Consider the following 23,586-nt stretch of genomic DNA (forward strand, 5'->3'; position numbering starts at 1 on the left):
CCTTAGTCCCTAGTATAACACAGCCCCACCGAAAACCTTGAGCACAACAGTGTTATCTGTATCGATCTGAGACCCTGGTTGCCCAGAATAATATCACACCATCCTTTGTGTGCTGCATGGAGAAGGTCCTTTAATCCGGAACCCGTTCTCCCGACCAGCAGGAATTCCCGTGTGAAATTATCTGCTCGCAAACCTATACTTTACCGATCCACAGTATAAATACTGTTCCACTCCAAGGGGACACAAGAATGAAACAAAACAACAGCAACTGGACTCACAGCGGGGAATGTAAACTACAATAATCAGCAGGGTGAGACACATTCATAGACAAGGACCTCTGCCGTACACATTAAAAAACATAGAAACAGGTAACAAACACACAACATGGACATACGCGGGGAACAAACGGTGTAACAAATAGTACAGGGGTTTCAAATGTTGCCTAGCCTAGCCATTCTGACCCCTCAGCGCCTGATGAGGCATGTGTCGCTGAGAGGTAACCCCTTTATGCCCAAACAGACTACCCCACTGCACGATTTGTTACCTGGATCCCATCACTGGACACATTGCAATTACTTGCACAATGGCAACTCCTTGCAATGTGTCCTTTTTTCCCACACCTGAAGCACCTGATTGGGCTTTCTGTCCTGTGTGCTTTGTTCTTACTTGTTTTGCAGTGCTTCGCTATATGACCCAAGCCACCACACGCAAAACATTTGATGTTTGCACGGCATGGCTTAGGTCCATCCAAGCTGCATCCGCGCTCCCTGAATTGTTCCATCCTCAGGGAGGCACTTTTCACAATATTTCTTTTTCCCAAAGTCAGGGAGAAATCTCTGTTAGTCTGGACAGGCTTGGTCTGGTGATTTGGCCTGTCACAGACTACTCTCCCCCCTTTTTGCCCTGCATAGGGCAAAGTTTTGGGAGATTCCGACCCTGATTTTACGGAAAAAGAAAGGGCCGGCACCAAATTGGTGATGACCTGTTGCATGCCAGGCATTATCTGGGAGCTTACAGCAACCTAAGCCTTCAATTTGGCTACCGTCACATCAGTAGAGGCAGTCCGCTCCTTGAAGGCCTTGACCTCAGTATAAGACTGAGTCAACTTAGCCTCAATTTCCTCCTTCTGCCTCTGCAGCTCTACTAACTGTGACTCTAACCTAGCCACCTACGCATCTCGGTCCACGGTAGACTGTACATTCTCTGCCAGCTGCACCAGCAAAAATCTGGTCCGAATTACTGGCACAGCACTGGCAGTGAATGGTCGGAGGAATTGTCTCCGTTGACTGAGACACCAGCGCAACTTCCTTTGGCTTGCAGATGCTAACCTCAAATGTATGCACAAGTTTGGCTAGCATCCGAAGCCGTTTGGTGGCCTTGTTCAACACCGTCCGTTTGTTAACACATAGCTTGTCATAGCTACAAGCCTGTGCTAACAAATCGGACCACAGCATTTCTGCTGACTTGTATGTGGTGGGGAGGATGGGATTGAAAGTGCTGTGTCTGCTCAAGTGTTGCAGTGTGGAGAAGTCCATACTCACTTTTTGCTGAGCGTCCATCTTCTCATTGGTGCCGTAACTCTTCGTCCTACGCAGCTGCTTGGAAGAAGTCCTTTTTCTCCTGGATCGCTTCTTCCCGACCAGCCGGACTTGTACGCTGCTCCAACGAAGATGGATCTCCTCCAGTGACGCGTCTTCTTCTCCCTTGCAACACTCGAGCGATTCAGTGACCGTGTAAAGCAAACAGCAAAATATTAGTACACAGATTATAGATTCTCTGCTAGAGATTTTGATTTGCCTTTGGTACTATAATGAAGAGTCGCGTTACCTGTGCGAATTATCAGGTCCTAGATGCTCAGACCGCTGACCGCGTCTCTCTTGCCTGATAATTCACAGTATAAGCGACCTCTAGCCTCAAAACCAAACACAGATTTCAAAATCCAAGCAGTGGGCCTGGCTCGCCAATGTAAAGGGGGAATATTAATTACCAATATTTATGCAAATATCAATAATTAATATTCATAAATAGGAGGAGCCGTCTACCGATGACTCCGCCTATTTATACCTTTATATTAATAACACTATACTTTCACTTTGCTTCACACTACCCGCTAAACTAGCTGCATGCGCCTTACTAACTACCGCTAGTTAACACAAAGGGGATATTTATCAAAACAGTTGCAAAGGAAAACTGGCTTAGTAGCCCATAGCAACCAATCAGATTGATCCTTTTCAGAGTACCCAAGAGAGCTCTGAAAAATGAAAGGTGGAATCTGATGTTTGCTCTGAGCATACAAACCTCATGCAACATACATAGGGGGAGATTTATCAAAACTGGTGTAAAGGAAAACGGTCTTAATTGCCCATTAACCCAATAAGATTCCACCTTTCATTTTTCAGAGCTCCTTTGGAAAATGAATAATGAATTATGACTGGTTGCTATGGACAACTAAACCAGTTTTGTTAAATCTTCCCCTATGTATGTGAATAAAAAAGCAAAGTCCTTCATAGTAAGTGTCCTGTATTGTGTCACTTAGTTACATGGTACATTTTGTAAAAAATTCACACAATCAGCAATTTGCAAGGGAAATTTTGCCAGCATAATAGAGGTGAGGTGACAGTGAACTATGATGTATAGCAATATATTTAGTGTTTTTTATTAAATGGATTCACAAAAAGAAACCCAAAAATTAAACAACACAAAAGAGTGTGCAACAGGTTGGATTAGGGCATTACTGTATTTAATTATGAGAGTTCTCTGATCAAACCTCTATTTTGGAGGTCTGCTGGCATTCAGTTAAATCAGTGCATGCTTGTTTATTTTATTGGCACAGCATAAGGCCTTATGCACACGACCGTTGTGTGCATCCGTGTACGTTGTTCCGCTTTCCGTGATTTTCTGCGGACCCATTGACTTTCAATGGGTCCGTTGAAAACTCGGAAAATGCACCGTTTTTCATCTGCATCAGTGATCCGTGTTTCCTGTCCGTCAAAAAAATATGACCTGTCCTATTTTTTTGACGGACAACGGTTCACAGACCCATTCAAGTCAATGGGTCCGTGAAAAAACACGGATGCACACAAGATTGTCATCCGCGTCCGTCATCCGTGTCCGTAGGCTACTTTCACACAGACGGATCCGCTGATCCGTCTGCATAAAAGCTTTTTAGATCTGAGTTTTCACTTCGTGAAAACTCAGATCCGACAGTATATTCTAACACAGAGGCGTTCCCATAGTGATGGGGACGCTTCAAGTTAGAATATACTAAGAACTGTGTACATGACTGCCCCCTGCTGCCTGGCAGCACCCGATATCTTACAGGGGGCTGTGATCCGCACAATTAACCCCTCAGGTGCTGCACCTGAGGGGTTAATTGTGCGTATCATAGCCCTCTGTAAGAGATCAGGTGCTACCAGGCAGGAGGGGGCAGACCCCCCTCCCTCCCCTGTATTTAACTCATTGGTGGCCAGTGCGGACCCCCCCTCCCTCCCTCCCCTGTATTTAACTCATTGGTGGCCAGTGCTGCCCCCCTCCCTCCCCTGTATTTAATTCATTGGTGGCCAGTGTGGCCTCCCCTCCCCCCCCCCCTAATTAAAATCAACCCCCCCATCATTGGTGGCAGCGGAGAGTTCCGATCGGAGTCCCAGTTTAATCGCTGGGGCTCCGATCGGTAACCATGGAAACCAGGACGCTACTGCAGTCCTGGCTGTCATGGTTACTTAGCAATTTTAGAAGCATTATAATTACTTGCGATGTCTGTGACCGGCCTGGCGCTCTTCCGACTGGTAAGTGACAGGTCTGTGCTATAGGCAATGCGCCGCACAGACCTGTCACTTACCAGTAGGAGGAGTGCCCGGCCAGTCACAGACAGCACAGGTAAGTATAATGCTTCTAAAATTGCTAAGTAACCATGACAGCCAGGACTGCAGTAGCGTCCTGGTTTCCATGGTTACCGATCGGAGCCCCAGAGAGATTAAACTAGGACTCCGATCAGAACTCTCCGCTGCCACCAATGATGGGGGGGGGGGGGGATTTTAATTAGGGGGGGGAGGGGAGGCCGCACTGGCCACCAATGAGTTAAATACAGGGGAGGGAGGGAGGGAGGGGGGTGCACTGGCCACCAATGAATTTAAAACTGGGGAGGGAGGGGGGTCGGCACCCTCCTGTCTGGCAGCACCTGATCTCTTACAGGGGGCTATGATATGCACAATTAACCCCTCAGGTGCGGCACCTGAGGGCTTAATTGTGCGGATCAAAGCCCCCTGTAAGAGATCGGGTGCTGCCAGGCAGCAGGGGGCAGTCATGTACACAGTTCTTAGTATATTCTAACTTGAAGCGTCCCCATCACCATGGGAACGCCTCTGTGTTAGAATATACTGTCGGATCTGAGTTTTCACTATATAACTCAAATCCGATGGTATATTTTAACATAGAGGCGTTCCCATGGTGATGGGGACGCTTCAAGTTAAAATATACCATCGGATTGGAGAAAACTCTGATCCGATGGTATAATAGGGACTCCTGACTTTACATTGAAAGTCAATGGGGGACGGATCCGTTTGCAATTGCACCATATTGTGTCAACGTAAAACGGATCCGTCCCCATTGACTTGCATTGTAAGTCAGGACGGATCCGTTTGGCTCCGCACGGCCAGGCGGACACCAAAACAACTTTTTCCTTCATGTCCGTGGATCCTCCAAAAATCAAGGAAGACCCACGGAAGAAAAAACGGACACGGATCACGGAACAACAGAACAGCTTTTTGTGGACCGCAAAAAAATACTGTCGTGTGCATGAGGCCTTATACATATTTTTACCTCCTGTGTTTCTACACAGATAAATAGCATTGATTGTATGCTTTCTTTTCAACAATAGCTGAATTGCTGGTATGAAGGAACCAGCAGAGGGAAGGATGAATAGATGGACAGAATAGATCACTAGAATAGATAGATCGATAGATAGATTAGACATAACCCTGATGTTATTTTCTTTTTCAGACTTGTGGACAGGGCACCTTTGTACTGAAGGTAGTATGAAACCTGAATCTCAGGGGAGAGATGCATCATATTCCCTGACTGTTAAAGATCTTTTGCTGTCAAATAACTTTGACTTGGTAAGCTGTACCTTAATTCATTAGAACAATAAATCTTAAAGCTGCACCAAATTGTTATATTATTCACTGTTTAATGCTGGATACATATTTTTCTTGCAATGATAATGTTTTCTGAAAACCAGCAGCCCGCCCTTCCATCAAATAGTCGTAATTCTGGGACTTGTGGTGAATTAGTTCTGACTGAAGATGAAAAGAAACTTCTTTCAAAGGAAGGAGTAATATTACCTACCCAACTACCACTCACGAAGGTAACATAAGGGTCACAGTAGTGTAATGGCAATGCTTTGTCTGTATCCCAACCATACATACAGTATGTGACCAGTGCATATTGATAGGGTTAGTTATGATTAAAAGGCTTATCCAATAGTAGAAATGCCCCCCAAAATGCCCAGGCACCTTCTATAGACGATACTTACCCGGTCCCCAGCACCCGCTTCCCTCTGGATTGCTGTACGGCCACGGCTGCATCTCCCTGTCGCGTGGATCAAAACATCTGGCGACAAGGGGAGCAGCCAATAGCAGGCCGCGATGGTGACCAGCCTCCCATCAATGCTGGTGACCAGCATTATCAGAAGTTGGTCAACCCCTTTAAAGGGAATCTGTCACCAGTTTTCTGTGACCTCACTTTTAAATCCTACCAGCTCCAGCGCATGCCACTGAGTCCCTATATTCTTGAGCTCACTGCTCTCCCCACCCACCTCTGATTGACAGTTTTTTTTTCAAATGATTAAGCAGCAGGTGGGCGGAAAGCCAGGAGATTATGAATATTCAGGACTCATCATTATGTACTGGAGCTGTTCAATACAAGATTTTTGCGAAATGGCTGGGTCATTTAAAGAAAATGGAAATCTTTCACTAGTTTATGTTGCCCTTAGTTAGGACACAATGAAACTAGTGACAGATTCCCATGAATATATTTGTATTGATTAATTACATGCAGCCACCAATAAGGAGAGCTAACCACATATAGATTTATACACATGGTATAAAGCTAAATGGGATCTACAGTGCTGCCCATAATTATTCATACCCCTGGCAAATTTTGACTTAAAGTTATTTTTATTCAACCAGCAAGTAATAAGGCACACAAAAGTTCGCTTGGCCTTTGCAGAAGCTCATCTGGACAAAGAAGAAGACTTCTGGTCTTCTGTGTTATGGTCAGATGAAACAAAAATTGAATTGTTTGGTCACAATGATGTTTCCTTCATTTGGCATAAAAAAAGGAGACGCCTTCAACCCAAAGAACACCATCCCCACTTCAAACATGGTGGTGGGAACCTAATGCTTTGGGGGTGTTTTTTCAGCCAATGGACCAGGGAACCTAATCACAGTTAACGGCAACATAAAAAAAGAGCAATACATGAGGATTCTCAACGACATCAGGCAGTCTGCAGAGAAACTTGGCCTTGGGCACCAGTGGACATTTCAGCATGACAATGACCCAAAACACACAGCAAAAGTCCAGACTTGAATCAAATTGAGAATCTGTGGAGGGAGCTAAAGATCAGGGTGATGGCAAGAAGACCCTCCAACCTGAAAGATTTGGAGCTCATTGCTAAAGATGAATGGGCAAAAATACCTGTGGAGACATGCAAAAAGCTGGTCTGCAATTATAGGAAGTGTTTGATTGCTGTAATAGCCAATAAAGGCTTTTCTATTGATTATTGAGAAGGGTCTGAATAATTTTTGACTGGACACTTTTTGCTCAAATGTAAATAAAAGCTGAGAAATGTTTTTTTCCCCACAATAATGCCTCTTGTACATCGTCTTATTATCTTTTGGGAGACACCTATGTCATTTCCCGTCAAAAAATTACTTGCTGGTTGAATAAAAGTAACTTTAAGTCAAAATTTGCCAGGGGTATGAATAATTATGGGCAGCACTGTATATAAATCTGTATGCAGTGAGTTCCCCCTAGTGGCATCTGCGGGTAGTAGCATCAAGGCAAGCAGTGGACGCATTTCTGTAATGGGCAATATGTCACTGCAACACCCAAGTTTTGTGCCCTTCCTCTATTCTAGATACAGTAAATTTTTTAAGAGTTTCATCCAAAAATAACTTTTTGAGTTGAAAGTGGTTTATAGTACACTCTATCAACAGTATGAGGAGCGTGTCCTTAAGAAAATTAGGCGTAAAATCCGCAATAAGCAGTCAGCACAAGAAAGTCGAAAGAAGAAGAAAGAGTACATGGAAGGACTCGAGACCAGGTATGTAGTTTTGTACATATTTCTTAAACAAAAATAACAGACCATGTGCTGTGGTATAATCAATCATGTTTTTTTTAAGTGTTATGCAAATTAAAGGCCCAGCTACTCCTATATTTTCCATGTAAACATCGAAGACTGGCAATCTCTGCATCCATACAATGTAAAATGACGTTCCCTTGTTGCCTTGGCTGTACCTGGCTGCCTCTTCTTGTCACGTAGGGTAGGGAACAGTGCAGCCCTGTAATCCACCTGCACCACTGTTACTAGGTACTTGCATGATCTGCTCTAAACAGTGGCCCACAACTTGGTGACGGTCGCTAACTTAAGTGCAGGAGGCTAAACCTAATGGGGTAAAAGAATAGTCAGACAGATAGACAGGAAAAACCAGGACCAGATCAGAATCGAAAAGCTAAGTCAAAATCAGGCCAGAATCCCAACCAGAGAGATACATTAGAACAAACACAAGATACAGAGACAAATACCAGATTGGATCAGTGCCTGTAGAAAATGTCAGAATACCAGAAATGCAAACAATAGTACAATACATGCTATTGATATAAGAAGACCAATCACCGGCATATGTTGCCAGCAGCTGCCTGTTTAAATCTCCCACTGATAGGAAGCATATGAAGCCGGCACCAAGCCTAATTGGCCTGGTGTCCCTGCATCCTGATGAGCCGACCAGCACGACTGTCAGTAGGACTGGTTGCCACAGCAATGGAATGACCCATATGGTGCCGCAACTGAGAGTTGCTCGCCGCTGGAGCACGGATAGGTAAGTACGTGATACTTCTGCTCAGGCACTGTCACCAACTTGCCTGTCCGAGCTCCAGCGCTGCAGTCTGGGGCTCGGACACTGCAGCGCGGTGCCAGATACGCTGTCAGGCCATGCCCCTTGGTGACTCAGCACTTAGGCCATGCCCCCTCTCGTCAGACCGCTTTGGTCATGCCCCCTGATGATGTCACATCTGAGTCCCCAGTGATGTCAGTGATGTCAGCGCTCAGGTGATTAGCTCCCTATTTAAGGCAGCTACTGGAAATCATCCTTTGCCAGTTATAGGTTGACCCTTGGCTTGTTGTTGCTATCTCCTTCTGCTTAGTGATTTTGTTTTGTATTGTTCTCCTGGTTTGACGGTTTCTGGCACGACTTCCTCTTTGTTTTTGTTTGTCTGTTCCTGTGTGTGAACAGGTGCCTGCGGTTTTCCATGGGTACTTGGTTTGTATCTTTGCACTTACCAGTATAAGGACCGTCAACCAGTTGTGGACTTGTCGCCTAGGACTTGTTCTGCATGTAGGCAGGGTCAGCGGGCTGGGTTAACGTTAGGGCTCACCGTGTGAGTGCGTGTCCCTGCCTACGGTCGTGACAGTATAACTGGCCTTAAAAGTCCCCCCCTTAGTGCAGAAGGTTTATCAGGAGTCTTCTGTTCCTATGTCAGTTGAACCTAAGATTCAGCTTCCTGATAGGTTCTCTGAGAATTGTAAAAACTTTGTTATATTCTGGGAGAGTTGTAAGCTGTACTTTTGCCTTAGGCCTCACTCTTCTGGGTCGGAGGTTCAGAGGGTGGGCATTATGTCCTTGCTACAGGGAGATCCTCAAGAGTGGGCATTTTCCCTGGCACCTAACTCCCCTGAATTATGTTCTGTTGATTGTTTCTTTTCATCTCTAGGCTTGTTATATGATGAGCCGGATAGGGCGGCTTATGCTGAGATTTTTCATCTCTAGGCTTGTTATATGATGAGCCGGATAGGGTGGCTTATGCTGAGATTTTTCATCTCTAGGCTTGTTATATGATGAGCCGGATAGGGAAGCTTATGCTGAGAGTGCTTCTGACCCTTACTCAAGGCAAGCGACCTGTGGAGGAGTACTGTGCAGAGTTCTACAATTGGTGTACTGCCTCCGGGTGGAACGATCCAGTCCTGAGGTCCCAGTTTAGGCTGGGTCTGTCTGACAAACTAAAAGATCTGTTAGTTAATTATCCCACCATCGGTTCCCTTGAAGAAGCTATGTCTTTGACTATTCACCTATATAGGCGTATAAGAGAACGCAAGCGTGAGAGGTCTGTCAGTGTCTATCCCTCATTTTCTTCCTCTGTCAGTAAAACTAAGGCACCTGAAGAATCAGAGGTTCTTAAGCAGGTTGGCGCTGCGGCGTCTCAGCAGCGGACAGAGCATCGCCTGAGGAACAGTCTGGGCTTCTACTGCGGCAGCCCCGCACTTCAGATGCGATTCTGTCCTAGAAAAACTTAGCGTCTGAGTGAAGCTCGGGGAGTTCACTCAGACGCGCAGGTATTTCCCAACTAGGGTGTTAGACTACTACTGCCTGTGAGTTTATCCTCACAGGGAAGGATTGTTACTGGTCATGCGATTGATGATTCAGGGTCCGCTGCGAACCTCGTTAATTATGATTTAATTTCTGCTCTGGGTCCCATAGTACGTAAATTACCTAAACCCTTTCTGGTATCTGGAATTGACTCTACACCATTGGCCGGAGGGTACATTGATTTACAGACTATTGAGTTAGTGATGACGGTGGGTGCTATTCATTCTGAAAAAAGTTAATTTTTTGTTTTCCATAATTTATCTGCTGATGTTGTTTTGGGGTTACCCTGGTTGAAGAATCATTCCCCAAATTTTGATTGGCGTACTGGAGAATTGATTAAATGGGGCTCCCAGTGCTCTAGTCACTGTCTGTCTATTCAGCTTGCTGGCCTAGATATAGAGGAGGGTTCCATTCCGGGGTTTATTAAAGACTATCAGGATGTTTTCTCTAAGGTGGCTTCTGAGACCTTGCCCACACATAGAGAATACGACTGTGCCATCGATTTACTCCTTGGAGCTAAACTTCCTAAGGGTCGGATGTTTAATCTCTCTGGGCCTGAGAGATTGGCCATGAGAGTGTACATTCAAGATAGCCTTAGGAAAGGGCATACTCGTCCATCTGTTTCTCCCGTAGGGACTGGATTCTTTTTTGTTGGGAAAAAAGACGGTAGTCTTCGCCCTTGTATTGACTACAGGGGATCAACAAAATTTCCATCCGGAATCAGTATCCGCTTCCTCTGATTCCAGATCTGTTTAATCAGATTGTGGAAGCTCAATGGTTTTCCAAAATTGACCTTAGGGAGGCCTACAATCTGACTAGAATCAGGAAAGGTGATGAATGGAAGACAGCATTTAACACTCCTGAGGGGCATTTTGAGTACTTAGTAATGCCCTTTGGACTATGTAATGCCCCAACCATTTTCCAAAACCTTGTCAACGACATTTTTCGTGCGTTTCTTGGCCAGTTTGTTGTGGTGTATTTAGACGACATACTGGTGTTCTCCCCTGATTGGTCGTCTCATGTACTTCATGTGAGGAAGGTTCTTCAGCAGCTGAGGGACTATAATTTGTTCGCTAAATTGAGTAAATGCGAGTTTGGAGTTAGAGAAGTCTCTTTCCTGGGCTACATTATTTCCCCACAAAAATTCTGCATGGATCCAGGTAAGGTGTGTGCCATTGTGGAGTGGGCCAGGCCGACTTCGCTTAAAGCCCTTCGACGGTTCCTGGGCTTTGCTAATTATTATCGGAAATTTATTAACAATTTCTCGGTCATTGCCAAACCGTTGACGGATTTGACCAGGAAGGGGGCTGATGTTCTTCACTGGGGTCCTGAGGCTGTGTCTGCTCTTGAAACTCTTAAGACGAGTTTTCCTCAGGCACCCGTGCTGGAGCAGCCGGATGTCACACATCCTTTTGTGGTTGAGGTGGAAGCCTCTCAGATAGGTGTTGGGGGTGTTCTATCTCAGGGGCCGTCCTCCCTGACTAACGTGAAACCATGTGCTTTCTTTTCCCGGAAATTCTCTCCCGCAGAGAGAAACTACGATATCGGTAACCGTGAGTTGTTGGCTATCAAATGGGCTTTTAAGCAGTGGCGGCATTACCTAGAAGGAGCTCAGCACAAGATCGTCGTGCTGACTGATCATAAAAATCTTACCTATCTGGATACTGCCAAGCGCTTGAATCCCCGGCAGACAAGGTGGGCTCTATTCTTTACGTGTTTTAACTTTGTTGTGACCTATCGTCCCAGGGCTGCTAATGTAATGGCGGATGCCTTATCACAGAGTTTTGATGAGCAGCAGAGTGTTGTTACGAAGCCTGGAAATATTCTGCCTCCTGGGGTTGTGCTTGCCGCTATTAATTCTGATTTGGCCACTAAGATAGGTGGCTGTCAGGATTCAGCTCACAATGGTCTTCCTGCTGGCAAACTGTAACTCCAAATTTACACCTTAAAGTACTGGAGGAATTTCATTGTTCTGTGTTGTCAGGTCATCCAGGTATTGCGGGGACTAAGCATCTGATATCTCGCATATACTAATGGCCTACCTGGTCACGTGATGTGGTGGCCTTAGTCTCTGCCTGTGACGTATGTGCTAGGGCCAAGGTACCCAGGAGACGTCCTGCGGGTTTGCTTTGCCCCTTGCCTATTCCTCAAGGCCCTAGACCCATATCTCTATGGACTTTATCACTAACCTCCCACCCTCCCAGGGTAGGTAGGTCATTTGGGTTGTAATAGGTTTTCGAAGGTGTGTCATCTTATCCCATAAAAAAAAACTCCCCAATGCTAAAGAGTTGTTTACCTTGTTTATTGATAACATCCTTAGGTTGCATGGCATTCCGGACTCCATCGTCTCGGATAGGGGTGTCCAATTTGTCTCAAATTTCTGGAGAGGTTTCAGCACGAAACTGGGATTTAAGCTTTCCTTCTCATCCGCCTTCCACCCTGAGACTAATGGGCAAACTGAGAGGGTCAACCAGGTACTGGAGCAATTCTTGAGATGCTTTGTGTCAGATCACCAAAATGATTGGAGAAAGTTCTTATCTTTTGCAGAGTTCTCTATTAACAATCATGTGAGTTCCTCTAGCGTCATGTCTCTGTTCTATTGTAACTTTGGTTTTAATCCCCGGTTTCCGTCAATGTGTGGTTCGAGTTCTGTAACTCCTGCTGTGGATGCTATCGTAGAAGATCTGTGAATCCATTCTAGACAGGCCAATAAAAGACGGTCCAAGGGGTCAAATTTTGTGTTGGGTGAACAAGTATGGTTGTCTACCAAAAATCTAGGTCTCAAGGTGCCTTCAGGTAAACTGGCGCCTACATTTATTGGACCTTACAAGATCATGTCTGTCATCAATCCAGTGTCATTTCATCTGCAGTTATCTGACACTTTCAGAATTCATGATGTCTTTCACATTTCTTTGTTTAAATTTTTTTTTCCACAGGCAATTCCTTCTCCTAGGCCTCCTGACCCTATTATTATTCTGGATGAACTTGAGTATGAGTTGGAGAGAATCCTTGATTCCCGGATGGTTCAAGGTTCTCTTCAATATCTGGTATATTGGAAAGGGTATGGTCCTGAGGAGAGGAAATGGGTATCTGCTAAGGATGTCCATGCTCCTCGTATCATTAAGAAATTTCATTCTAAATTTCCATCTAAGCCTGCACCCGGTATTGAGGGTCCGGTGGTCCCTCATAAAAGGGGGGGTAATGTCACCAACTTGCCTGTCCGAGCTCCAGCGCTGCAGTCTGGGACTCGGACACTGCAGCGCGCTGCCAAACGTGCTATCAGTCCATGTCTCTTGGTGACTCTGCGATTAGGCCCCTCTCGGCAGCCCGCTTTGGCCACGCCCATTGATGAGGTCACACCTGAGCCACGCCCCCCGGTGATGTCAGCTCTCAGGTGATTAGCTCCCTATTTAAGGCAGCTACTGGAAATCATCCTTTGCCAGTTATAGGTTTTCCTTGCTGTGCTCTGCTGCCTGTGTGTGAATTGGACTGTTGCTTTTGTATTTGACGTCGGCTATACCTAGACCTCTCCCTCTGCTTAGTGATTCTGTACTTGCTTCTTGTCTGGTATTGACCCTTGGCTTGTTGTTGCCATCTCCTTCTGCTTAGTGATTTTGTTTTGTATTGTTTGACTGTTTCTGGTACGACTTCCTCTTTGTGTTTGTTTGTCTGTTCTTGTGTGTGAACAGGTGCATGCGGTTTTCGACGGGTACTTGGTTTGTATCTTTGCACTTACCAGTAAAGGGACTGTCTAGGACTTGTTCTGCAACTAGGCAGGGTTAGCAGGCTGGGTTCAAGTTAGGGCTCACCGTGTGAATGCGTGTCCCTGCCTACGGTCGTGACAGGCACTGAAGAGAAGCTGAATGTTTCCACGGCATGCAAAGATACAGGAGTTTCTGCTAGCCTGTATTTGTGCATATACTAAAGGTGTCCTACTGTTCACCCCATGCACAGTAGCTGAGGCAGTCTTGGATGGCAGAGGAAGCCATCATGTGGTTATGGGCTCGTTCACACGAACATTTTTTGCGTTCCGTATACAGGCCGTTTTTGCATTCCATACACTGTCCATATATGGAACCATTCATTTCAATGGGTCTGCAATACTCTATGTGCTGTCTGCATCCGTTGCTCCATTCCGTGAACCCGCAAAAATTATGAGACATGTCTTATTCTTGTCCGTTTTGCGGACAAGAATAGGCATCTCTATAATAGGCCTCCATTTCCGTTCCGCAAATTTCGGAAGGCACACGGGCGGCATCCGTGTTTTGCAGAGCGCAAAAAACGGCACGGTTGCGTGCATGAGGCCTAAATCACATTATTGCTGCAATCCATGTTCTTATAAAAATGGTAAAAATATGGCTTAAATTAGTGTTTGAGCTGTCAAGAGTTCAGACAAGATGGCTACACATCGATTCATCAGAGCAGCAGCCTGACGGATTCATTGCAAAGCAGAAATAAATAGTCTACTGATTGAAAGTGAAGGCTGTAGGACAAAAAAATATATGTAAAAAATATATATAAAAAAATGTAAAAAAAATTTGAGTAAAATGCAATGATGAAAAAAAAAAAAACTCCCCCAAAGTGACCATAGTCTTTAAGCCCTATCCTATTACACTTTTCTAGACAAATCCCAAGATGTGGTTCTTTGATTTGCTTTGTTTGCTGGTAGTTTGTCATTGTAAAGTGTTGCTGCAATATTGAGAAGTGCTGGCAAAATAAAGTCTTTAAAAATTTGTGATAATGTGAAATGGTAAAGATTGATTTGATGCATACAGTTTTCGGAGTGCAATATTAGTTATGTTAACACGAATACGTAAATCCCTGAAGCATCTTTTATGTCTGCATCTCTTAGGATGTCTGCTTGTACAGCTCAGAATCAAGAGCTGCAGCGCAAAGTTCTAATGCTGGAGAAACACAACATGTGAGTGGTGTATCTTTAACATGAATTTATATATAATTTAATTAGAATTAGAAAGGTTCTATGGGGACAATGGGAAAAACATGCTTCACATAGTAATTTGCAAACCAGGGACAAGACAACTTCAGATAAAGGACTAAAACAACAGTTCTTTCATCTGGGACTATCTTTAAAATGTGCAGTGGTAACACATTTGTTTTTTGTTTTTTAACCCTTTCCAAACAACTGATATACATGTAAAAAATGCCAGAAGGGATATATGAAGTAAGCTTAGGAGATGATGGCAGTGTCTGCAGCAGTTGGGATTGGAAATAACTCAGATCACAGACATTTTACCCCTCCGACGCCACAGTCAATAGAGACTTTGGCATCTTAACGGTTAGGCCTCATGCACACGACCGTTTTTTTTTACGGTCCGCAAAAAACGGATTTCCGTTGTTCCGTGACCATTTTTTCGTCCGTGGGTCTTCCTTGATTTTTGGAGGATCCACGGACATGAAAAAAAAAGTTGTTTTGGTGTCCGCCTGGCCGTGCGGAGCCAAACGGATCCGTCCTGACTTACAATGCAAATCAATAGGGACGGATCCGTTTGACGTTGACACAATATGGTGCAATTGCAAACGGATCCGTCCCCCATTGACTTTCAATGTAAAGTCAGGAGTCCCTATTATACCATCGGATCAGAGTTTTCTCCAATCCGATGGTATATTTTAACTTGAAGCGTCCCCATCACCATGGGAACGCCTCTATGTTAGAATATACCATCGGATTTGAGTTATGTCGTGAAACTCAGATCCGACAGTATATTCTAACACAGAGGCGTTCCCATGGTGATGGGGACGCTTCAGGTTAGAATATACTAAAAGAACTGTGTACATGACTGCCCCCTGCTGCCTGGCAGGTGCTGCCAGGCAGCAGGGGGCAGACCCCCCCCCCCCCTTCCCCCCCCCTGTATTTAACTCATTGGTGGCCAGTGCGGCCCCCCCTCTCTCCCCTGTATTTAACTCATTGGTGGCCAGTGCGGCCGCCCCCCCCCCCCCCATCAAGAGAATGCCAAGAGTGGGCAAAGCAGTAATCAAAGCAAAAGGTGGCTACTTTGAAGAACCTAGAATATGACATATTTTCAGTTGTTTCACACTTGTTTGTTATGTATATAATTCCACATGTGTTAATTCATAGTTTTGATGCCTTCAGTGTGAATCTACAATTTTCATAGTCATGAAAATAAAGAAAACTCTTTGAATGAGAAGGTGTGTCCAAACTTTTGGTCTGTACTGTATGTTTGAACCAGTGGCGTAGCGTGGGTTGCCAGCACCCGGGGCAAGCCAAGTATTGCCCCCCCAAACCTATGGATATGCCCCTTTTTTTTTTTTTTTTTTTTTTTACAAATAATGCAGTAGATGTCACCTGCAGTCCTATGTAACACCACAGATAACACAGTGATAACTCTCTGAGTACAGATAATGTAGTAGATGGGTGTGAGGCCCCAGAATTTAGAACACTCACAGTGTAACCTGAAGTCTAGGGCCGGGCTGAGGCAGTGTGGGCCAAATTCTATATACCCCCTCCCACCCACCCTACTGTGAAACAGATATGTGGATGGATATTACATACATTGCTATGAAATATACAGGAGAATACAGCACCATACCTGTTACATCCAGTAACATCTCCTGTGATGTAGACTTTCCTCAGCGTCTTCATTCAGAGATAGGACCGTCATGATACCTTCTTTCAGCCGCGTCTCGTCTCTGCAGAGCTTCACAGAATTTTTTTTTTTCCTCACTTTACTATCATCCTCAGATAACAACCCCCCCCCCCCACTCGTAGTGCCCATAAGTTTAATGCCCTCTGTATACTTATAATATATAATGGCCCCCCTCTGTAATATTATTATTGCCCCCTCTGTATTATTATTATTAATATTATAATGGCCCCCTCTGTAGTATTATTGTCCCATGTAAAATACATCACCCCCCCCCTGCCTTCAGCCCCTCCAGCATACAGTCCCATGTAAGATATAACCTTCCTCCTGCCTTCAGCCCCTCCAGCATACAGTCCTGTGTAAGATAAATCACTCCCCTGCCTTAAGCCCCTCCTGCATACAGTCCCATGTAAAAATACAACCCCTCGCTGCCTTCAGCCCCTCCAGCATACAGTCCCATGTAAGACACATCACTTTCCTGCCTTCAGACCCTCCAGCATACAGTCCCATGTAAAATACAAGACTCCCCCTGCCTTCAGCCCCTCCAGCGTACAGTCCCATGTAAATAATATCACACTCCCTCTCTTCGCCGCCTGCCTTCAGCCCCTCCAGCATACAGTCCCATGTAAGATACATCACTTCCCCTGCCTTCAGCCCTTCTTGCAAACAGTCCCATGTAAAATAAATCACTCCCCTGCCTTCAGCCCCTCCAACATACAGTCCCATGTAAAATACATAATTCCCCCTACCTTCAGCTCCCCTAGCATACAGTCCCATGTAAGATACATCACTCTCCTGCTTTCAGCCCCTCCAGCATACAGTCCCATGTAAATAATATCACTCCCTCTTTTTTCCACCTGTCTTCAGCCCCTCCAGCATACAGTCCCATGTAAGATAAATCACTCCCCCTGCCTTCAGCCCTTCTTGCAAACAGTCCCATGTAAAATACATCACTCCCCTGCCTTCAGCCCCTCCAACATACAGTCCCATGTAAAATACATCATTCACCCTGCCTTCAGCTCCTCCAGCATACAGTCCCATGTAAGATACATCACCCTCCTGCCTTCAGCCCCTCCAGCATACAGTCCCATGTAAATAATATCACCCTCCCTCTCTTTGTTGCCTGCCTTCAGCCCCTCCACCATACAGTCTCATGTAACATACATCACTCCCCCTGCCTTCCAGCCCTTCTTGCAAACAGGTGCTGGTGAAGGATGACCAGAGACAGTACTGCCCAGAGGATGCCATCTCTGCTATCCATATACCAGGCCTACCACCAGTATTACCCCTTTATATACAGCCTGCCCGCCTGGTCACCCTCACCAGGCGGGCAGGCGATATATGAAAGGGTAATACTGGTAGGCCTGGTATATGGACAGCAAAGATGGCATCCTCTGGGCAGTACGGTTTCTGGTCATCCTTCACCAACACCCTGCCATCTACTTGGCCTGGCTCTCATAGCACTTCACTGCCTGGTGCTTGGCTATCAGCAGTGAGTGACAGTCCACTGTCACAGGGTGAGTCCCAGACCTAACACTCAGGGAGTGACTCAGTCACACTGTGACACTGACTGTCGCTCACTGCTGATAGCCAAGCACCAGGCAGTAAAGTGCCATGAGAGCCAGGCCAAGCAGGTGGCAGTCAGGGTGCTGGTGAAGGATGACCAGAGACAGTACTGCCCAGAGGATGCCATCTCTGCTGTCCATATACCAGGCCTACCAGTATTACCCTTTCATATACCGCCTGCCCGCCTGGTCTCCCCACACCTAACACTCAGGGAGCTGTACCATCACACTTACTGTGACACTGACTGACTCACTGTCAGTGTCTCTCAAAGCTCATTCAGGCTGCCTGTGGAGTCCTGAAGCGGCACACTGCGGCTGCAATCTTCTTCTTCCTGCTCCCGCTCTGCAGTGTCTTTCCCGCCCGGAAGGTGGGTGGATCTTCGTACTGCTGTGCGCGCCCTGGTGATTCATCAGGGCGCACGCTCCTTATGTTAATACCGCTCCTCACTCTGCGGCACTGCACAGTGTGCAGAAGAGCAGAGCGAAACTCATTTAGTTCACAGATTTTTTGCGCAAGCGGCCAGAGCCCCCCTGCAGTCTGGCTCCCGGGGCAGTGTCCCCCCTGGCACCCCCCCACTGGTTTGAACGATTAGGCCGCTTTCAGACGAGCATATTTGCAATGCGTATATAGTCTGGATTTTATGCCCCGGAATTCAATGCTAATGTTAATGAATCGAACTATTCACATGGGCGTATAATTTCAGTCAGTATTTAAAATCCACAGCATGTCCGAGTTTTGTGCGGATTTGTTTCCATATATACACATTACAGTCTGTGCAGTGCATAAATAATGAAGAGAGGAAGAAATGCATGTAAAGCTACTTTCACACTTGCGGCAGGACGGATCCGACAGGCTGTTCACCCTGTCGGATCCGTCCTTCCGCTATTTCGCCGTGCCGCCGGACCGCCGCTCCGTCCTCATTGACTATAATGGGAACGGGGCGGAGCTCCGGCACAGCACGGCAGTGCACGGCGAAAGGCCGCCAGACTAAAAGTCCTGCATGTCCGACTTTTTAGTCTGGCGGCCTCTCACTGCGAACTGCCGTACTGCGCCGGAGCTCCGCCCCGTCCCCATTATAGTCAATGGGGACGGAGCGGCGGTCCGGCGGCACGGCGAAATAGCGGAAGGACGGATCAGACAGGGTGAACAGCCTGTCGGATCCGTCCTGCCGCAAGTGTGAAAGTACCCTAAACCCTGATGAAATCCTGAAGCAATCCTGATGACAATATATCATCAGGATCCTGAGCCAGAATAATGACTGATCTCAATAAGCTCATCTGAAAGTGGCCTTAAAATATCCCATTATCTATCCTACATATTTTAAAGCAAAAGAAAAATCACAATACCAAGAATATGAACAAAAAAATGATGAATATGTATACATAACAAAACCGTGCCGAATAACCTACAGCTTACCTAACAAAAAAAACAAGGCATTACACAGCTTCAGGCCGAATGCACACGGCCGTGTTCCGCGGCCGAGAGCGGTCCGTGGTATGCCGGGCTGGATTCCTGTTCAGAGCAGGAGCGCAGGTTGCTATGACGCCGTGCGCTTCATGTAGCCGCTGCACTACAGTAATACACTATACGAGTGTATTACTGTACAGCAGCGGCGACATGAAGCGCACGGCGTCATAGCAACCTATGACGCCGTGCGCTCCTGCTCTGAACAGGAATCCAGAAAATAAAACAGTTATGGGTGTCAAAATATGCCAACAGAAAGCAAATAAAAAAAAAATGTTTTTAATTCTTTAAAAGTAGCACAGCATGACAAAAAACATATAAATCTGGTATCTCTAAAATTGTACTGACCTAAAGAATACAGCTGGCATATTGATTTTTACTACACGCTGTAAAAATGTAGCAAAAAATAAAATTAAAAATGGCAGCACTGCATTTATTCTATTTCCAATCCACAAATAATGTTTTACTGTTTCTCAACACATTATAAGAAACAGTAAATGGTGCCATTACTAAATACAACTCTTCACGAAAAAATGTAGACAGACAAAAAAAAAAGTTCTGGGTTCCCAAGAAACAAAAATTGTCACAGATACAGTCTTCTTGTTATTATTGTAAAATTTACAACCATTCATGTAGCTATGAATTAGGACTACAGCTCTCTTATGACTATAAAAGGGTTATCCAACTTTATATAATTCTTTTTTATAATCTCACCCAGTGGGACTTGCAAAGGGAATCATACTTACCTGCTCCCCTATGCTTGATTCTAGCTCCCTCTAGAATGCAAAGTGTAGAATCGAATGGTAAAATGGTATAGTCGATTGGAAGAATGGTCTGGTCTGGAATGGTAGAATAGAATGATATGTTGGTATTTTTCTCAAACAATAGTTTTTTAAACCCAGGATGACACAGACGTATCATTAACATAGCTTAAAATGCCAAAGTCAACTGCAGTACATTTACTTCAATGACAGCATCAGTACATTATTATTCATGTACATGATGACATCAGAGCATTATTACTCATATGCAGGATAATATTAATATGCACAAGGGAAGCTACATCTCATGGCATACTATGTAATTTTTTAAGATTTAATAACAGTTTTCTGCCACATTCAACACATGAATACAATATAGTGTATTCTCTTAGAAGCCATATAACACTAACTTTTAAATTTACCTTTTTCTTTGCTATGACGCCGTGCGCTTCCTGTAGCCGCTGCACTACAGTAATACAATTCTCTAAATGAACATATTGGTCCAAAAGTATATAATAGATGACACTTGCATGAATTAGGCCCAATCATAAATAGATCAACACCCTATACTAAAAGAATCAATTAAGTATATAAATCTATTACTGAGACGCCATTACCAGTCTGAACAATATCTTGCTTTTCTTAAAAAGTCAATATTAAGACTTGGCTTCTTCTATTAGGAGACATTTCCTATAATTCATTACTATTCACTATTAAGAACACGTGACATTACTTCATACTCTGATAGACAAACTTTCTTCCTATTAAGTTCTTTAACCCCTTCAGGACCTCCGCTGTACATTTACGGCGGAAGTCCGGTCTTTAAACATGGCGCCCGCTTGCACGTGCAGGGGGCGCCATAGCCGCAGGGTTTCTGATATTTAAAATAGCAGAGATCCGCGGCACATGTATGTAATCAGCCATAAGGCTGATCGCATACATTTTCCCCTTCAGATGCCGTGGTCAAATGTGACCAAAGCATCAAAGCCGCGCGCTTCTGCTTTTCTAACAGCTTTTCCCGGCAGAGATCGGGGAACCTGCTACAGTACTCTAATAGACCAAAGCCTCAAGCAGGCTTTGGAATTTATTAGAGGAATATACCAATACAAGCCACTAGATAGCAGTACTGTATTTTTTCATTTAAAATTAAGTGTTCAATGATGGCTATATAGCCATCAATGAACACAATGGGCAATCTAATGATTGCCAGTTATTGTCACCCAGGGTGACTTAAAAAAAGTTAAAAAATAAAAAGTTAAAAAAAATGTTTTTACAAATGTAAAAGAAATTTAAAATATAAAAGTTTAAATCACCCCCCTTTCCTTAAAATAAAAATACTTAACCAATAAAAAAAATAAACATTATGGGCATTGCCACGTGCGAAAATGCCCATACAATTAAAATATAACAATATTAATGGCATACGGCAAATGTTTTAACAGGAAAAAAAAAAAAAAACAGCCAATTCGCCATTTTTTGTCACTTCAACTCCCCAATAATAGTTTTTTTTTTAAGTGATCAAAAAGTCGCACACACTTAAAATTGGTATCACTGAAAAGTACAGTACACACTGCAAAAAATTAGTCTACAAAAAAGTTATAGGGGTCAGAATATGGTGATACATATTTTTTTTCTCAAAAGTTTTAATTTTAGTTTCAGTATTAAAACGCAAGAAAAACTATACAAGTGCCGTATTGTTGTAACCGTACTGACATGGAGAATGAAGATAACAGGTCAATTTTACTGCATAGAGTACGATGTAAAAAAAAAAAAAAAAAAAAACTGTCAGAATTGCGTTTTTTCCCAATTCTACCCCATTTGGAATTTTTTTTTAATTTCCCACTACATTGTATGCAACCGTAAATGGTGCCATTAGAGAGTACAAATTGTCCCGCAAAAAATAAGCCCTCAAAAGGCTATGTGAATGGAAAAATAAAAAAGTTAGAACTATGGGAAGGCAGGGAGTTGAAAACAAAAAAACGCAAAAATGGAAAATCGCAGGGTTCTGTAAAGCCTCATTCACACGTCCGTGTCCGTGAGAAGGTGGTCAGTGATGCATCCGTGAAACTGTTCATGAAGGATCCGTGTTGGGTCCGTGTGTCCGTTTTTTGCTGTCCGTGTGCCATCCGTGTTTCACTGACAAAGCATCTCTTCCTAATGATCCGTGAAACACGGATGCAACATGGATGGCATCCGTGTTGCATCCGTGGTTTTCACGGACCCATAGACTATAATGGGCGTGATGGATCCGTGAACAAGGACAAAATAGAGCATGCATCCGTGCTAAAAACACGGACCCAGGGACCATGCTAAAACACTGATCTGTGAATACACACATTAAAATGAAGTGGAGAACACGTACGGCACACATCCGTGGAACACTGACGTGTGAATGAGGCTTAAGGGTTAAAGATATAAGATGTCTGACTAGAACAACATGGCCAACTCTGCAATAAAATCTCATTCTCCTAGAGCTCCCCCTCTTGTACTCTATCAACAAGTATAATTCAGATGTAGGTTTGGAGAGTCACAGAGGAGGAATATTGGCATTTGAGATAGGCTACACAAATGAAAAACTGTAAATATAAATACACATATTCACACTCAGTGGCCAGTATCACCTTTCTAGTATTGGGTAAGACCCCATTTTGCTGAATTCTTTATGATACACTATGTTACTATGTTACTATGTTACTATACACAATCAACAAAGGTATGGAAACATTGCTTAAGCTACTTTCACACTAGCGTTTTTGCTGGAACCGGCAGGCTTCAGTAAAAATGCTTCCGTTACCAATAATACAACCATCTGCATCCGTTATGAACGGATCCGGTTGTATTATCTTTAACATACCCAAGATGTCATGACCCACAATGCAAGTCAATGGGGACGGATCCGTCTTGCTCCGTATCCCAGGACAGAAAGCAAACCGCAGCATGCTGTGGTTTGCTCTCCGGTATGAGAATGGAACGGAATGCATTTTGGAGCATTCCATTCTGTTCAGTTACGTTTTGTCCCCATTGTCAATGAATAGGGACAAAACGGAAGTGTTTTTTTCCGGTATTGAGACCCCATGACGGATCTCAATACCGGAAAATAATAACGCTAACGTGTGAAAGTAGCCTTAGGGCTCATGCATACGAACGTATTTTATTTCTGTGTCCATTCCGTTATTTTTGCAGACCGTATACGGAACCATTCATTTCAGTGGGTCCGTAAAAAATACCAGAAGTTACTCTGTGTGCATTCCGTTTCCATATGTCCGTATTTCTGTTCCGCAAAAAAATAGAACATGTCCTATTGTCCGCATTACGGACAAGGATAGTACTGTTCTATTAAGGGCCAGCTGTTCCGTTCCGCACACGGACGTCATCCGTAATTTTTGCGGACTGCAAAATACATATGGTCGTATGCATGAGGCCTTGGGGCGAGGCCACATACAGTCCTGATCAAAAGTTTAAGACCCCTTGAAAAATGGCAAAAAATCATATTTTACATTGTTGGATCTTAACAAGGTTCCAAGTAGAGCT

General features: G+C 44.4%; 1 protein-coding gene across 2 annotated transcripts in view; it reads left to right on the forward strand.

Annotated features, from left to right (window-relative positions):
* CREB3L3 (cAMP responsive element binding protein 3 like 3) overlaps positions 1-23,586 on the forward strand; it is a 137,576-nt gene that overhangs the window by 85,946 nt on the left and 28,044 nt on the right. Inside the window, exons 4-7 of one of the 2 annotated variants that reach the window (XM_040417707.1) lie at positions 4,999-5,114; positions 5,237-5,362; positions 7,215-7,321; positions 14,494-14,562. In XM_040417707.1, coding sequence (XP_040273641.1) covers positions 4,999-5,114; positions 5,237-5,362; positions 7,215-7,321; positions 14,494-14,562 — 418 coding nt within the window. The remainder of the gene's footprint in view (positions 1-4,998; positions 5,115-5,236; positions 5,363-7,214; positions 7,322-14,493; positions 14,563-23,586) is intronic. The other variant, XM_040417708.1, reaches the window with a different exon arrangement.

The sequence above is a fragment of the Bufo bufo genome, chromosome 2, assembly GCF_905171765.1.
Source record: "Bufo bufo chromosome 2, aBufBuf1.1, whole genome shotgun sequence".
NCBI classification, from domain to species: Eukaryota; Metazoa; Chordata; class Amphibia; order Anura; family Bufonidae; genus Bufo; species Bufo bufo.